Genomic DNA, 17,491 nt, shown 5'->3' with positions numbered 1-17,491 from the left:
TTTTTATCGTTATATACTTTTGTGGCACTGTGGGCTGAATTAAGTCTGAAGGAGACCAAGCGCACTGCTCTTCTTAAATCCCAATCTAAACAGCAGGCCATCATTTGGTCAGTGTTGATAACGCTATATTTTTCTTTCAGCAACCTCTAATTTAGTAGTTGTGAGTTAATTCTTGTTGATTATTACTGTTAGAAATGAGTTAGCCTATGTGCATAGGCTTTACACAAGGGACAACAACCTATTATTATATTATTATTGCTATTATTATGGCTGTAATTCACATGTAACTAAGTGAAATATAATTAAGAAGTAAATTTGAATGAATGTGGTTGAATGTGATGTCCCATTTATAGAAATCAGGCCCTGTCTTGTAATTGTTTTTTTTGTTTGTCACAGGTACCATAGGTCATACCGAAGATAGGTTATGTAAACTCCCAACACACAAATGCCTTCACGTATGACACAGTGACACTTGGATGATTGTGACGATTCCAGCTGCAGACCTTCTTTGCTTGTCATCATACCCTGCACTTTCAGTTTCCATTGCAAAAAAACAAAAAAATACAAACAACCGCCCCCCCCCCCAAAAAAAAACCCCAAATAATTTCTTCCACAGCAGAAAAATACCAGCCGCAAGATTCCTTGTCAGCTTAATTAAGGCTACATTAGGGAGGATATGGTGTGTACATTCCTGAACAAACAAAGAAAAACTACATCAGCTCTTTGGAAAGGAGGCGGAGGTTACGTCTGAGTCTGCACATTCTCTCCTTCAAACACACTGCAACTCCCTCAACTAATCTGATGCAATTTGTTCCAAGAGTGGCCTCAACACTTGATAATGGGCTCCAGACCTCTTTGAATGACATGTGTTTGAGCCCTGGAAGAACATAATCCCAAAAAAAGAAGAAGGAAATAACACTGAGGATACTGGCTTACCAACTTCTTTCACAATCATATATTAAAGCAGCGCTTCCATGTTGGATGTTATACCAGTGAGAGCATGGAGGGAGTGGTAGGTGACCCTCCCATTGCCATCCTTTACTCCCACATACCCACAATGAGCCTGATGTACCGTCCATATACTCTGTCTGACTGGACGCCACCAGTTGACTCCAATCACAGTCATTTTTCCTCTGAACTGAAAAGAAATCACCGACCCCTTGATTGATCATCTGAAAAGCTGTCACTAAAATGCTTTTCACTGCAGAACCTCAAGCCACAACGGAGAAAGTCTCTGATGCCCATCCCAGTCTTCCTCCACAATCCAGAAAGACACCAAGGAAGGAGAGAAAGAGGGGAGCCCCAGTACCTCCAAGGAGTCAAAGGCCATCGAAAGCAGGCCGGCACTTTGAGGCATCCACGCTAAAGAGCGAGAAGCTGGGGATCAATGAGGTGAAGGTGAAATCCACTGTGGTGGACATAGACAGCGTGAGAGAGAAGGTACCTGAGGAGAACCTGGTGCTCCTTGAGGCAGCAGGACAGGAGGACAGTAAGTCACGACTTGAAGAATAGCCTGGTGCGCTGATATGGGAGGAAGCAGTGTCTTTGGTTCTGTAGTGCGTTGTTCAGGCTTCCTGAGGCAAAAACTTGGTAACCAATAATTCAAAAAGAAAAAAGAAAACTAAAGTTGCTAAAATCCCTGCTACACTTGCTCAGTGCTGTGGCTGTCTGCAGGTCTGAAGCGCAAGAGCCTGGGAGTATTCGAGTGGCTGCTGATGGTCTTCGTTTTGATTCTGGTTCTCCTCTTCCTCCCTCTCTCCATCTGGTTCTGTGTCAAAGTATGAAACCACAACTCGTCTGCTTGATAAAATTGAGTCTGACATCTTAAATTCACAGAGTTTGAAGGCTCAAGTGGATGAGAAATAACTGATTCTTGAACTCGCTGCTTGTGACGGGTTATTTTCATGTCACTAAGCAATTCAAATAATATATCTCATAATTAGCCTGATGGAAATGTACATTGCTGTCTTTGTAGATGAGTCTCTCACACTCAGAAAGGAAGTGAAAGTTTGGAAGAAAACAATGAATAAGTGAAATGTTTAACACAGAAATATGTACATTTTAGAGTGTCAGTGAGGCTGAATGTTAACCTGCACATTATTACATGATTTCTGATCCGACGTGTGGAGGAAATCATCTGCAGGGCCAACGAAGTGGTGTGTTAGTGTCACAATCCAAAGATTTGTGTTCGTCATTTCCATCGGCAGGTAGTGAGGGAGCATGAGAGAGCAGTGGTCTTCAGACTGGGCCACCTACTGCGGGCAAGACCCAGAGGACCAGGTGGGCGAGGATTTAAGGCATCGGATTATTTTCTTGATTTTTGACCACTATCTATGTTATGTTGAAGTTTTTCCCCCATTGCAGGTCTTCTTTTCTACCTCCCACTCATCGATGTATGTCACAAGTTTGACATCCGACTGAAGATGCTGAAGGTTCCGTCTCACATGGTACAGACCAATAAGTAAACTCACTTCTGGCATAAATGAAATTGATTAATGATAAATCAATCAATTAATAATTGATTAATTAATGATAAATCCATAAAGCGATTGAGCATTTTGTTGTTGCTTTACAAAAAAAAAACAAAAAAACACCCAAAAAAACCTGACAGTGGTTCTCAGTCTTTGTCTCATGAGTGTCTGTGCTCAGGTGGTGACCAAGGACTTGGCCAGGCTGCAGCTGAGTGCCGTGTGTTACTACCAGATAGAAAATGCTGCTCTGTGCAGCTCAGCGTTGTCCAGTCTGACCACAGTGCTACAGAATCTGGTTCAGGCAGTGGTCAGAGACGCTCTCGCCCAGCACACTTTCAGCCACATCCTGCAGCACAGACGGCGGATCGGTCAGCAGATACAAGCGGCTGTTGACTCCGTTGCTTGTCACTGGGGAATCAGGGTGGAGCGAGCAGACATGTAAGACTGAAGATTGGAGTTCTTCTACTAATTTTATTCTGAAAACCAAGTGTCTTCTTTCAGTTTGTATACTCTGCTCTAGAAAGAAGCTCTTGCAATTGTTTCTACAGTCAAATCCTGGTATTCAGTTACCAAAGAGTGCTGAACAATGTCAGCCTAAAAGAAAAGGAAGCTCTGATACAGATTTATACAATACAACGATGTAATTTCTCTCCCCAAATTGATTTTTCCTCTCCACATAGTGATTTTGCCTGGTTGAGTCATCTTTGCTTGGACAAGAAAATTAACAGATAAAGTTTCGTGGCTGCTGGATGTCGGATAAAAACAAATGTATTTTTTTTTTAATCTAACTAATCTTACCAACGAATGTCACCACAAAAGATTGAAACACTTCTGAATATGTAGCTGAATCTGAGCTGATGCACTGGGAGTTGTGTGTAGAGATTTGTAGAGCGCTGTGATCTTTCTGCTGACCAAGCTGGGTCATTCTTGTGTTTGATTTTCTGTCAGAGATGAGCTCGATTTTCCTGTGGAGTTACAGCAGAGTCTGGCTGCTGAGGCTGAGGCAAAGAGACAAGAGCAGGTCAGAGGAAGTAACCACACCAGTCCTACACAGACATATACATATATTTATATCCAGCAAATTAAAGCATCTAACACTATTATGTGATTATTTTTAAATAAATATTGTGGGAGGCATTCGCAATTTCGAAGGGTTCCACCCAGGACAGTGTAGGCAAATCTGAAGACAAATCTGAACAGGTGCAGGATAAAAAGATGTAACGCATGAGAAAAAAATGGCTATCAGTACATTTTCAATGCACCCACATCAATTTATTCAGTGTACTAAACATTGAGTTCATTAAATGTAACATTTGACCAACAGGTACCTGATAACGACGACCTACTTAAACAACGTGTGGAAATCCATTCTTTTCTCATGAAATTGACCTGGACCTTTAAACCTTCATTATTTTTCAGGACATCCTTGAGTATGAGTGGATGTTTACATTTTATTTTAAGATTTTTCCACAAGGTCTTCCTTAGAGTTTCATGTGATCCATGTGAGGTGACAGTGACCTTTGACCACCAAACCTCATCCTCGAGTCCCAAGGGACATCTGTGGCAAAATTCCCATGAGATGGATTTAAGAACAACCTGAAAACGCGATGCCTCCAGCCTGTATGCAGGCGCACAAAAGAGGTTTCAACTTATAACATTCTATTCATTTCAGACATTGATCGAAGCATCATATCAGTGTTTTCCCAGTCAGTCACAGGAAAGTGTCAAGATGGTTCAAGCATGACATCACCGCATCAGCAGCCCTGCTGCTACTGTACCTCCTCAGTTTCAAACACCTGTTATTCTGTCCTCCAGGTCAAAGCAGCGGAGGGAGACAGAGCTGTTTGGGAGACATTCAGATCTTCCCTCCGTCTCCTCCATCCTGCACTGGTTCTCCCATTTCCTGCAGATCTCCTCAGCCCAACCCCTGACCTTTCACCATTTCCACCTCCTCCTCCTCCTGTATTGGAAGGAGATGGGGTGATGACAGAGGCAGAGCCAGAGGCCGACTCACCCATGATGTAACAGACTTTACTGAGATGACAACAAACTTAGAATTACTGATAAATACAGGAACACAGACAGTACAAATAAGCCAACAACTCTGATCTAATGGCTACAGAGCTAAATGATTGTTAATTTGAATATAATGTCAGACATGAATTGGTAACAAATGAGTACTTTTATAGGAGGCACTGAGGTCAGCATCTATATGGAAAGTTGAATCACTTCTGATACATGTACACACTATCAGTTAATATCAGTGGTAGAAAAAGTACACAACCCCAGTACTTGGTTGAATATACAAATATTCCTGATCAAAAGTTACTGCACTCCAAATAATATACTAGAGATATTGATGTACTAATGTTTTGCCATTGATTCAGGTACTGCAGTTTTGCAGTTTGTTCACCACAGGTTGATATTCTTTTTGTTCCCTCATTACTGTCAGTACAACAACAAAGTGATGAGGTTTCCACTGATGCAATCCTACCTGGTTGTACTTTGCAAACAAATAAAATCCTCCTAATTGAGTCCAGAAGTATAGATCAAGAAAAGCTGTGGGATGTAGAATCTGTAGAAACTTAAATATGTGGAAGTAAGCAAAAACAGACAAATGACAATACACATTACTTGGTGAAACAGTGATGCACACTGACTTGGTACAACCTTCTGACACTACATGTGCAATACTTGAATAACACCCCTGCTTTAAGATCTTTTTGATTTCTGTTTGTGATCCCTCTGTACTATGTTAGTATAAGTAGAAACTGTGGTATCAATGCCACTGCCTTTTTTGCAGTTCAGCATTTCCTGGACTTTCTGGAGCTGCTCGCTGGTTTGGCTTCAGAGATGCTTTTCTTTGCTGAAGCTGTGTCTGTTACTGGTGGTGTCGAGGGTTTTTGTTCTGCAAGACAAAACAGAAAAAAAGCTTTACTACTGTGAGTTATTGTCTCTTTTCTTGAGTTAAAATTGAATTATTTGATTCATGAATACCTTCAGAAGTTGTGGGTTCCAGACCTAACTGATCCTGCAGTTGTCTCTCCAGGTCTTTAATCTTCACCAGTGCTGCCTGGAGGGCCTCCTCAGCCTTAAGAGCTCGTAGCTCAGCAGTCTGGACCCTCAACTCAGAGACACTGACAAACAAATCAAGACGCTAAACTATTATAGGCGTTACTGATTGGATTTTTAAAAAAACAAACACCATTTCTTTTGCATTCATGCAACTACTGATGATGGGCAAAACATCAGTGTTCACCAGAAACCCTTCTGTGCTTCCCATCAACGATCTGGTGAGCACAAGAACATTTCTGGTGACCACCAGACAGTGACCTCAGGGGCTCCATGTAGGAGTCAAATGAAAACTCTTGCAAAAATCAACGTTGCAATATCAACTGAATTGGGAATCAAATATAAATTATTACTGTTTGGAAAGGAATGTGAATAAATGACAGTTTATGATAACAATATTCCACTCATTAATGAGAAGGGAATCTTACTGTAGTTCCTGCTGCAGTAATACTACTGTACTCAGATCTTTAAAAGCTTTCTGGGCTTCATCTGTCACTGGAGACATGACCAGCTCCTCAGTCTGACAGACAGACAAGTACAAAAGGACAGCTGTAGCACCGCTGTTTTAAACTGTGGATTCGCTGATATGAACCATCTAATGTGAAAATAAAATTAATAAACTCAAGGTAAGAATGTGAATTAAATAACGAAAGTGATTTAACCTCACTCAGGCACACTCGGCTCTCCCCCAGCTTTCTTTGCATGATGTCTCCATCATAGCCAATCAGCCTCACCTCTGGGTTCTCCCACTCTGTTGCTGCCCCCTGCAGGAGAAGAGCAACATTGTTAATTTTTAATACATAAACAAGTTCATACAATGCATGAGTGACATCGTATTAACACTTCTATTTCAAGACCTTCATTCCCTCGAGTCGACAGCATGAATACAAACATTTCCAGATTTTCAGAGCTGACAGAACAGTGCTTGTACTGTTTCATGCCAGACTCTTCTCCTCTGTTGATGCTCACTTCAGTGAGCTCAGTAAAGAAACCCGTCCCATCAGTGCAATCAACCCTGCCATCATAATTGGTAATAATTCAGTAAAAGCAGTGGTACCTCATAATGAGATATTAGAATTCACTTCAGTTCAAACTAAAAGGAAAAAAAATCTTGGTAAAATTCAATATTCAACCTACAAGAGTGAACATGATCCAGGGAGTCTTGTTGGAAACCTATCTTTCAGAAGCACAGACCAGCCTCTGAGTTCATATTTGTCCCAAAAAATTAGTCACTTGCACACAACTTTGTGCATCAGCAATATAAAGGCAGTAATAAAAGCCGGGCTGCAAACTCATTCTGGAAATTCACATCGTCTGATTGGGTTTTCAAAAGCTAAACACAAATGTTACCGACCTCCTTTGGTTCAGCGCCAATTTCATCTGTAACCTCACTGTCAAGCTCAGCTGAAACCTCTCCCTTCACCTGTTAATGGACACACAAATTATCAGAAAATGAAAAACAAAAAGGGGGCTTTAACTCTGCTGCTCCTCCACTCAAGTTTTTCATTCTGCCCTGAGATTCACTGCAGGAGATCCCACAAACACACTCTTGCATCAGTCCCCTCCTTCGAAATTCTTATAATCATTTCTAAGTATTCAAATTCAATTTATAAGTAGCAATCATTCTTTTTCAAAAAAATTGAGGAAAGTACCATCTATATAGGTAGTAAATTAAACAGCGATCACTTCATAGCTCAAAATAAAGAGATTTAGATGAGAGTACATAAGCAGCTACCACCACTTTTCACCAGATTAAGATTGACTACATCATATTGCAATCCTGATTCTAAATATCCATACAGGTTGTATTTGAGTAGAACCCTCACCAGGGAGAGAGAACCGTCTGCTGCAGAAACAGGAACATCACTGCTGAGGGCAGGGTCAGCCTGTCGGATTGACACATCCATGAAGTCCCCTTTCACCCTAGACAGCAGGATTCTACAGGTCTCCACCCAATCAATGCACTCCTTCTGAAGACGCACAAACACACTCTTACCATTATGCATGCATTGTTGGATTCCCAACAAACAAAGCATCATCATGGTGGAGTCCTTTTAATAGAGGTATTGAGAGGTCTGTTTAGAAGTTGTTAAAGCCACTCTGGTGGAGTTTCAGTAAAAATACAAACTGCCAATGAGAATTTGTCCCTCCTGGTTATTTTTACTGCACATCTAATCTGAATCAGCTCAGTTTACCTGGAGCTTTCTGCACTCAGTCATGATATCAGCACCCTCAACTTGGCGTGGATTTTTCAGACCCTGCCCCTCCACAATCATCTGACAAGAGCTTAAATTAAAAAAACAAACAAACAAACAAACAAACATTGAATGAATAACCCCTGCAGCGCTCTGTAGTCAAGTTAAATCTAATTTTTCAGTAAAACATGTGCAACGACAAAGTCTATCAACTTGCATTAATCTGCTGTATATTTTTGGGTAGTAACTTCTAGGTACCTGGTGAGGTATCTGGAAAAAGAGTCCAGTTTGTAAGCCAGCTCCTTGGAATCCTCATCCAGTTTCTGTGGTGAAGTGTTTGTAACATATTTGTGTTCCTGTTCTTGGCCTTGGTTCTCACTGTGGTCTGGTACCATGAGGAGCAACAGATCCAGCATCCAGTGAGCCTGTGCCATGTGAATGGAACTTATCTAGTGAGAAAGAAGACAGAAGAGCTTCATACAGCACCTCGAAACACTGGTTTTCTTTAACAGAATAAAACAGAAACTGCCAAATTATTAGGTTCTGTATTATCCTGCAACAACCACGACGATCCCTGAGCAAGACCCTGAAATCCCGTGTGAACTTGGGCAGGCACAAGATGGCACAAGGTTCTGGGACACACACACACACACAAATACAGTACATTCCATCCATCCATCCATTTTCTACCGCTTATCCTGTTAGGGTTGTAAGGAGGGGGGGGGGGGGGGGCAGCAGCTTTCGGGCAAGAGGCTGAGTTCACCCTGGACGGGTCACCAGTCCATCACAGGGCCAACACATATAGACAGACAACCATTCACACTCACAGTCACACCTACAGTCAATTTAGAGTATCAATCATCCTCGTCCCCTCTTGATGTCTTTGGACTGTGGGAGGAAGCTGTAGTACCAGAGAGAACCCACACAGGAACAGGGAGAACATGCAGACTCCACACAGAAAGATTCCGCGCTGGAGCCGGGGCTCAAACCCGGAACCTTCTTGCTGTGAGGTGACAGTGCTGACCACTGCACCACTGTGCCGCCCCACAAATACATTTATTTTATAACAGACTATAACACTATAGGAATCAAAACTTCCTGAGAAAATCAAGAAGGCAGGAAGTACCTGGAATGATGAGGAATAATTGAGAAGATCCACAAGAGATATGTGGTTTAGAGTCTTTTCTGCAGATGAGAGTTGAGTGCACATGACAGTTGAAATAGCAGGTTAAGATGTGAAAGAAAGAAGAGACATTTGTAGCTAAATAGTATTGTATGAAAAACATGTAACAGAACATGTCGCACAGGCACAGTGATTTTGGTGAGAAAATGTGCCAACAAAGCAAAGAAAGAAAACAAATACATAATTCGGTGTTTTTGTTTTATCAACCCTACTAGTTGCTAGTTACTAGTACTACAAACAAGTAATTACTTGAAAGCAGTTGTGTTTTGCACATATCTGAGAGCAGCCACACTTTACAATGTGAGGTTGTTTGGGGTCAAGGGTGTGAGGAGGGGTCAGTGATCAGGCATAGCCAGTGTGACTTTCCAACTTGAGCTCACAACAATATGTAAAATTACCACGACCCTTGAACATGGCTCACAAAATGGCGGCGTAATGTTTTGGTGCCATTATCTTATGAGTGCTTGCTGCTGGATAGAAATCTCCCTGCCTGCATCAACAACATCACAACTTAGTGATGAACCAGGCAACTCTGCAAAAATAGCTCCTAAAAGAAAATTTGAGCCCTACTTAAGAAAAAATAACGACTGAAAATAGACAAAATGACACAGGTTAAAGGTATGTGCTTTGTGTACTAACATTGTAATAAATATGTTCTTTGTAAACCAGCCAGATGAAAAATCGTGTTCACCGTTTGGATGCTCACCTCCTCCGTGAGTCTCTGGCTCTCACAGTCAGTGAAGGTGGACAGGCTTCTTATGAACTCCTGTACTTGGTCAAACAACTTTTCAGTCTCTGTACTGTCAAGAAAAACCACAAACACACATAACCGAGTGTCTTCACATGCATACATTTATTTTTACCAGGAATTCAATTTCTTTCCTAGAATTTTATCAAACATTTAATTATGCATGCGCTTCAATCAAAGGTACAGGTTAATTACTGGTACTTACTAAAGGCTAGCACTGTTTTTATCTTTTTGGTTTTCTCCCTGCACAGAGGAGACCTTCTGCAAAACTTGCTCAGCCAAACTCAGCCAAGTGTGCAGTGAGTTTTCCAGCTTCAACCAGTCAGACTCTGGCATCATTGCAGGAAGGCCAACAGCAGCCCTGAGCTTGGTGACCCAGGACTCCAACAACTCAAGCAGTAACAGGAGGTCTCTGTGGATCCCTGAAACCATATCAATGGAATCAGTTCCTACAGTCCATTCCACAGGTCAAGGATTTAGTTTACAGAGAGAAAGATTCACACATCACAGTAAAAGACAATCAGATTTGTAAATTTATTTCCTCAGATGACGTTTCATTGAACGTACTTGTCAGATATGAAATGCCTCTGATTCAAGGTCAGAACTGCTGATTGTCAACAGCGTATAATTTCAGTTTGCTCCTGTGCAGTCCCCAAGGTCTCTTTCTTTAAAACCTCCCACATATTCACAATTGTGTGTTCATCAGCACTCACCACTCTCTCCACTGATGTGCGTGTCAAGTTGTTTGTGGTGCTCAGATATGACCTGGTCCAGCTCTCGTAGGACTTGCTGGCCTCCAGGAGAGTTACCGTCAGGGTCTGGGTGTCTTCTGAAGAGCTTACGGCTCCTAACCAGCCACTGTTCTTGGATCTGACCATGATGAGCCAATGTCTGCCGCCAGCCAAGCAGCTCTTCACCTTGATAGAGCTCACACTGCTGGGCCAACATCTGCAGAAAAACAGAACAGAGAAGAAGTTCATAAAAACGGAGCTGTTTTTGACTGAACTGCATTACATAACATCACCACATCAACGACCATCAGAGTAAAGACCTGAGTAAAGACCTGTTGAACTATCAGTAAATAAGAGCGTATGCCTTCAGTTTACTTTGGCTTCAGAGTGGCTTATACTGAAAAGTCTTTTATCTGTCTACTATATTTGTCCTGTACTTCTAGTTAATCTAAGACACACACAAAGTAAATGCTCTTCCTTACATCTGACCACTGCTTCAAATCAGCATGGATCTCTCCCAGTGATGCTTTCTCATATTTTGGTTCAGGACTCCTTGAAAAGAAAAAGGAATATTATTAGCACACACAAACAAATAAAATAAACAAGTAAACACCATCAATACTGTCCAGACATGCCCACAAAAGTACTCAATTTGGATAGCATTGCTTTCATGGAAAAAATCAGGTATTTGATTTTCATTAAAAAATTCACAATTTCATGTTGAAATTTTAAACTAAATGCAATGCAAGCTTATTGGACCATGTGATATCTTATGACTTTTCTTATAAATACATGAAATAATGTCTTGCTACGTTATCTCATCCTTACTTGTTCTGTGTGGTGCAGAACTTGAGCCACTTGGTGATGCCTTGCTGTACGACACCGATCTGCTCACACTGAGCATGCTCAGTCTTCCTCAGGTGAGATGTGAGAGCAGTCAGCTGGTCTTTCCAGGAGTCCGTCAGCTCCATGATGATGTTCATGTCCTCTGTGTCCTAAAGCAGGATGGTCACTGGTCACTGTCATTGTCAGACATTTAATGCAGTGCCAGATCAATTAAAAGACTTTTCTTAGGGGGGGGGTCAGCAACAGCAAAGCTATTATTACCTTTGAAGTGATGTAAATGCTGCAGTGCTCTGCTGTGTGAAACCAACTCTGCTCACTGATGTGGAGCTGGCTGACCAGTCGCAGCTTCTTTGTACTGATGACCTGGCCATCAAATAAAGACCAGGAAAGTTATGAGCAAATTCAAATAAAAATCTTCCCATTCTAAATTTTGAGCACATCTGGTTGACAGTTGTAACAAACAGCTCAAACAATCTCTAACAATCATCATAGTGTTTTTTCAGTGGACACTGAGGAGTGAAGTTGAGAAACATCTAGCTGGCACCTCATCCAACTTCAAGACATAGCCACATACATGTATTTCCACTATTATCACCCAAAGAAATTCTTTTGTTGTCGATCACTACAGAAATAGTCATGTCTGAAGTACCCTTCTAGAGACTTCCATGCCCAACTGGAGGACAAATACCATTTACGTATGTAGACACTACCGTCAGGGATGCTGTAGAAAATATGGCTAAAGCAATAGATGGTAAACCATTTACCTCAATCGCTATGGGTGAATGGATGATGATGAAAATAAAAATCCACTGCAAAGTACAAAAATTAAAAACAACCAAAACAATGGAAGACATCATCACCTTGAGAGCGAGGCAGAAGGTGAGGTGGCTCCAAAGGTCTTTCTCCTCAGTCATCTGGAGCAGCTGAGCCTCAAGCCGACCCCTCTGCAGCTCATACAGCTCGTGGTAACCTTCAATCACACTGACGAACGGATGAGACAATGAAAAAGGGAACCCTTCTGGACCGCCTGCTGACTTGCTGCTCCATCTCAAATGAAGAGGCATCTTTCTCCCCTACTGTAACATTTTTGATTCACTTGAAAAGCATTTTGCAAAATTAATACAGTATTAAGTGTCTTTATCTGCTGTTGTTTATTTTAATTATATCTTAGAGATATTATATTCATATATGTAATTGCTTCTGCAAATAAATGTTTTTACACACATCTGGTGGTTTGTCTGTCTGTGTGTTTGTCAGCAGGACAACATAAAAATCACAGGTCTAAAAATTTATAGACTGATGAAGTTTAGATCAAGATTTGCTAAGATAATGAAAAACTTTACTTATATATTAATTTTTTAAACTGGCCTTGGTAGAGGTCTGCACCCTTCCACAGCACTTATATTTGCCCCTGTTGATCATATCTGTTATTGTATTTTTTTTTTTTTTTAGTCATGTCAGTTGAATAGCTGAGCTGGACTGAAAGACCTTCTGGTGATTCTGACAGAGTCAGACACTAAACCATGGAGTCACACACACACACACCCCAGAAGATCAGTGACACTAACTCTGAGTTGGTGTGATCCAGCGCTTCAGCTAGCTCCTGGTGAGCATGCTCCGCCTGGTGAGAAATATAGGCCTCTTGGTCTCTGATCTTGGACAATTCCCTGTGAACACACACACACACAGACGCATGCGCGCAAGCACACACACATCAGCTCAAATATTGATTTTATTCCCACATTGTAATGAATTGTTTCCGCTTGAGTCAGAATGTACATCAACACATTCCAATGTTTGATAGCAGTTTTATCTTTCTTTGTGATCCACCAGGCTGACCCCTGACCTACGTGCTTAGCTGCTGGATCGATGTCTTGATGCGGTGGATTTCTTCAGTTAGCCGGCGGTCTAGTGCCCGCTGTGCCATTACCTCAGTGTGCAGAGCTTTTAGACGGCGGGGGATTCGCTCTAGCAGGGACTGGTAGCGTTGTCTAAACACACAAACCAAAGTACTGCTATCAAAGGTGCTTTTTAGGGTCATTACTATAAAACATCCATTTTCCGAATATATTGAGATGACACACAGGGAATACTGTTGTGCTGTATTCTATATTATTTCTGCTATCTGGCTTGAAGCATTTAAAGCCAAATGAAGCTAAACATGTGATGAAGTTTCCTATTCTACCTTGGTCATTTCTAACCTGAGTTTCGAGAGCAGCTGTCCTCTCTCAGCACAGCCCACACTGACCTGCCGGATCAGTTCATGGAAAACAACATTGTAGATGTTCTGCTCAGTGTGCACAACCTCCAGCAGTCCCTCCATCTGTAACACAATCCAACAAACCCAGTAGGAATCCCTCTGTGGCATCAATGAGCACATTTGGTTTTTTTCAACATAAGCAAAACAGCACTTTTAAAACATCAGCATTGTAGATCTAGAAAGCTTGTGTACTTTCTGTCTGTCTACTGTACCTGGGAGAGCTCAGTCAGCTCCTCACTCTGCTGATCCACTCCAGCTTTCTCCAGCATGGTGTCCATTGTCCTCAGCAGCTGGAGCACCTCCATTCTACCACTGGGCCTCCTGGGCAACATTTGTATGATTTCATCATCCTCTTCAATGTTCATCTGTTATCCTACTCCTAATTTACTTACAATGAAGGAAAGACTCGTGGCTTCTGCTTCTCATCCTTCAGCTGCACTGTGAAGGCACTGAGATGGAGAAAGACCACAAGAAACTTGTTCCTATTCCAATCTGCCAATGATAATATGAGGATACACTTTTTGCATGAATAAAACTGAGGATTATGTCTCTCTCTACGTAAAGAAAACTGAACAAAATGAAGAAAGTGGACTCACTCTTCATAGAACTCCAGGCTTTGCAAACCTTTGTTTGTCACGATGTGATATTCCTCTGGGATCAGACTCCCTGAGACACCCTGAGAAACAGAAAGTCTGTGAATAAATACAGTAAACTTTAACTTGCAGGAAGCTACTTTTAAAAGTCTGTGAAGCTCAAAAAGAAAGTGATTAATATTTATATATATGTATATATCCATACATACACACACACACATATCTACATATCTATCTGTATGTATATATATATATATATACACAAAAAACATAAATATTTATCAATTTCTTTTTGAGCTTCACAAACTTTTAAAAGTAGGTTGCTTTCTCTCTCTCTCTCATATATATATATACATATATATATACATATATATACATATATATACACATATATACACATATATATACACATATATACATATATACACACACACACACATACATATATATATACATATATATATATATATATACATACACATATACAGTATATATGTACACACACACACACACACACACACACACACACACACACACACACACACACACACACACACACACACACACACACACACAAAGTATCCCGGAAATGTCAAGACTATAGCAATTTCTGGAAACTTATTTCTCAGGTTTTTATAAGGCTCATTTGACCGATGTATATTAATAGGATTGAACAATGATAAATAGATGCTACTTATTGTAGAACTGTAAGGTAAGATTGATAGATAGCTTGATGGAGAGTTCAAACTGAGACCAAGAAGCTAAAACACGCCAGCGGAGGCAGGTAACCTGTGTGTCGCTGACAACAGTTCGGTCATTCAGTGGTGGGAGGGGTGTTGTCTTCTTCTGGGATACCAAAGCATCACACAGGAATGAAATATCCCTGAATGGATACCGGGAGAAACCACACATTTAGTGTTACCTTGAGTATGTATGTATGTATGTATGGAGTACCATCAGATTAATTAATGCCAACTCTTTTTAAAAAAGATCCTCCTATCATTTCACTGCTGCTAGTCATTTAAGTTAAGGGGAAAATTACAAGCAAGTTTACATTTGAGGATTTGGCCTTGAACTGTGCATAACCTCTTATTATTTCTGCATTTAATGTGCCTTTTGACCACAGCACACTAGAAATGCTGTTGGATTATTACACCCACATTTAAGTCCTGTCTATATTCATCTTAAACGAATGCTGTGTGAAGAAGTACTTGCAATGTTGTTTACATTTAAAATGTGCCCAAAACTTTAGACACATTATTTTGCAGCTGGCATCATTTGTGTTTTACTTCCCTCTTGTGGTGAAAAATACGCATCATCTACATGCCCATCCATCCATTTTCTATACTGCCTATTCATTAAAGGTTGAGCAGGGCGCTGGAGCCTATCCCAGTTGACATTGGGCAAGGGGCAGAGGTTCACCCTGGATGGGTTGCCAGTCCATCGCAGGGCCATCAGGAGCAATTAGGGGCTCAGTATCTTGCTCAAGGATACTTTGATATTGTCACCGAGGGAGGAGAGGATCGAACCAGCGACCCTTCAGTTGCTAGATGGCCACTCTACCTCTGAGTCATGCATCCCCATCATCTAAATATCTATATTGTATTATTCTCCTGTTGTTTATTTCTCAAAAAACACACACAAATGCACATGTAAATCAACACACAAGCTTCCAACAGTGGCTCACACCCATCAAGGATTTTTCAGCAATATAAGTCTCCTCCTGAGAATGTGTGGGTTATTATTGTTATTATTATTATTTGGCTAGGACTTATTAGAAAATAATGTAATATTTTACTACATAAAAATACAAATAAGTGACTCTTCATAAAAATGTCCTGATTACCACAGTATTGTTTATGTTGTCATGTTGCTTTGACAGACCTGCCAGCTCCAGTCAGAGATGTGGGCTGTTCAAGAAAGTATTTATATTTCTCACGTCCGAGGGGGTGATGCCACACTGCATCTGGCCGTCTGATTCCACACCCCTATTGAAAACAAAGCCATCTTAGTTGCAAAATGACTAAGGATACACAGTTATAATTCTCGGCAGCTATTTTAAGTGTAATTGAGATCTGAAGGTACTTTGCAGCGCCGGCTGTGTGCAGTGTGTCCCAGTGTTTTCTGACTGCAGACAGTGGAGGTGAGACTGGCCAGCAGCTCATCTGGGATGGTTTGGTTGAGGTGAGGAGATGGCTGTCTCCTCTCTGCTGGGACTTGAAAATTCAGTTATGCCAATAAGAATAATTAAACCAAACTTCACCATTCCATCTTTTTCTTGCATCACACACATGAGAACTTGACTCTTCCAAATATGACTAATACTTTTTTAAAATTGATATTTCCTTTTAAAATAATAATAACAATAATAATTATTATTATTATTACTACTAGTAGTAGTAGTAGTCGTTGTAGCAGTAGCAGCAGTGCACAGTAGTAGTGCCGGGGGAGGGGGTGGGGTGTTCTCGATGTAAAAAGTAAAAACAAACATTTAATGTATAATTTAGGCAACAACAACAAAAAACATCAAACAAACAACAACAAATTATATCACATCTGGAACAATGCCTCTTGCATTTCCCTCCTGTCTCCTAAACTAAGAAATTGTAATGAAGTTAAGCTCTTAAGTTGGCTATTAGCTTTTCTAGTGTCCACATGCTATCTGACGCTGGTAGAGCTAGCTAGCCTGCTGCTCTCAGAAGCCTCACCTCTACAGTCCAGCTCCGACCTCGATGAACTCGGTGCTGAACTTGCCCTTGTTGACGCAAACATCCTGCATTCGCAGTGAAAATGTTACAATTACGTTTTGACAGCAAAAAAAACAAAACAAAACAAAAACAAAAACCCTGAAAATCCAGCTGTCACATGAACGAGAAGCTAGTTTTGTTTGCCAAAAAAGAGCCGTCTCCCTCGAGTCTCCTCAGGGCTTTGACTTCCTGGTCGCGTTGCCATGGAGATGTATCCGCGGGCTCCTCCACTTCCTTTTTTAAAAATTATTTATCTGTATCGAATATAAAGGGGGATTATTCCTGTAGCAACTTTTTTTTTTGGGAAAATATAACACATATTTATTAATATTAACCAATTTATAAAACAATTTCAATGAAAAATAATTCTAATACGTTGCTAATGCCTGTCATGACTGTCTTCAGAGTGATTGCTGTGCCTCCCTCCCTCCACCCCTCTCCTCAGCGTCCGGCTGTTCAGCGCCCAGCTGTCTGGTTTATTTCATGTGTGATGGAGACTCTTGATGGTGCTCCAGCAGAGGAGAGAAGTGCGCCTGAAGTGGCTCTGGAGTTGACAACAGATGAGACGGTGCAGGCAGGAGCAGCGGGAGCAGAAAGACCCGCCTCTGACAAGATCTCCACACCATGAGCGGGATGATTGCTTGT

The 17,491-nt window shown here is 41.1% G+C and overlaps 2 protein-coding genes across 5 annotated transcripts; one reads left to right on the top strand and one right to left on the bottom strand.

Moving 5' to 3' along the window:
* The first annotated feature begins 1,361 nt into the window (after window positions 1-1,361).
* On the top strand, window positions 1,362-5,513 carry nphs2 (NPHS2 stomatin family member, podocin). The gene is made up of 7 exons (XM_086224133.1): window positions 1,362-1,489; window positions 1,675-1,778; window positions 2,208-2,280; window positions 2,365-2,447; window positions 2,650-2,909; window positions 3,420-3,492; window positions 4,287-5,513. Exons 2-7 carry the CDS (start codon window positions 1,716-1,718, stop codon window positions 4,494-4,496), a joined length of 762 nt encoding a protein of 253 aa, XP_086080259.1. The 5' UTR covers window positions 1,362-1,489; window positions 1,675-1,715; the 3' UTR covers window positions 4,497-5,513.
* axdnd1 (axonemal dynein light chain domain containing 1) lies at window positions 3,677-17,295 on the bottom strand. 4 transcript variants are annotated; one of them, XM_086224124.1, is made up of 25 exons: window positions 16,808-17,295; window positions 16,185-16,315; window positions 15,984-16,087; window positions 14,889-14,982; window positions 14,103-14,182; window positions 13,899-13,955; window positions 13,719-13,827; window positions 13,448-13,569; window positions 13,097-13,237; window positions 12,815-12,913; window positions 12,107-12,227; window positions 11,508-11,609; window positions 11,229-11,395; window positions 10,883-10,952; window positions 10,383-10,617; window positions 9,875-10,091; window positions 9,628-9,721; window positions 7,997-8,187; window positions 7,739-7,829; window positions 7,370-7,513; window positions 6,898-6,966; window positions 6,206-6,307; window positions 5,972-6,063; window positions 5,469-5,608; window positions 3,677-5,379 (listed from the first exon to the last, which is right to left on the bottom strand). In XM_086224124.1, exons 1-25 carry the CDS (start codon window positions 16,869-16,871, stop codon window positions 5,276-5,278), a joined length of 2,940 nt encoding a protein of 979 aa, XP_086080250.1. In that variant the 5' UTR covers window positions 16,872-17,295; the 3' UTR covers window positions 3,677-5,275. The 4 variants fall into 4 exon arrangements, 3 of the variants coding, with proteins under 3 accessions (XP_086080250.1, XP_086080251.1, XP_086080252.1); XM_086224125.1 differs by having other exon boundaries at window positions 16,185-16,306; XR_015119206.1 differs by lacking the exon at window positions 3,677-5,379 and having other exon boundaries at window positions 5,585-5,608; window positions 6,211-6,307.
* Between the last annotated feature and the right edge of the window lie 196 nt (window positions 17,296-17,491).

This window comes from Aulostomus chinensis, chromosome 14 (genome assembly GCF_037954235.1).
Source record: "Aulostomus chinensis isolate RoL2024-O1b breed Wild chromosome 14, RoL_Achi_v1.0, whole genome shotgun sequence".
In the NCBI taxonomy this organism is placed as follows: Eukaryota; Metazoa; Chordata; class Actinopteri; order Syngnathiformes; family Aulostomidae; genus Aulostomus; species Aulostomus chinensis.
The sequence above is the reverse complement of the archived record's forward strand: the minus strand, read 5'-3'. Positions and strand labels throughout refer to the sequence as shown.

What these genes read in the sequence shown, in the direction of transcription:
- nphs2 (XM_086224133.1), top strand. Translation starts at nt 1,716, where the DNA reads ATGGTCTTCGTTTTGATTCTGGTTCTCCTCTTCCTCCCTCTCTCCATC. An exon ending in CCATCTGGTTCTGTGTCAAA is followed by an intron (nt 1,779 to 2,207) that starts GTATGAAACCAC and finishes TTCCATCGGCAG; the next exon opens with GTAGTGAGGGAGCATGAGAG. An exon ending in AGGCAAAGAGACAAGAGCAG is followed by an intron (nt 3,493 to 4,286) that starts GTCAGAGGAAGT and finishes TCTGTCCTCCAG; the next exon opens with GTCAAAGCAGCGGAGGGAGA.
- axdnd1 (XM_086224124.1), bottom strand. Translation starts at nt 16,871, where the DNA reads ATGTTTGCGTCAACAAGGGCAAGTTCAGCACCGAGTTCATCGAGGTCG. An exon ending in AGCTGACTGAGCTCTCCCAG is followed by an intron (nt 13,570 to 13,718) that starts GTACAGTAGACA and finishes ATTGTGTTACAG; the next exon opens with ATGGAGGGACTGCTGGAGGT. An exon ending in TTTTCCAGATACCTCACCAG is followed by an intron (nt 7,830 to 7,996) that starts GTACCTAGAAGT and finishes TTTTAATTTAAG; the next exon opens with CTCTTGTCAGATGATTGTGG.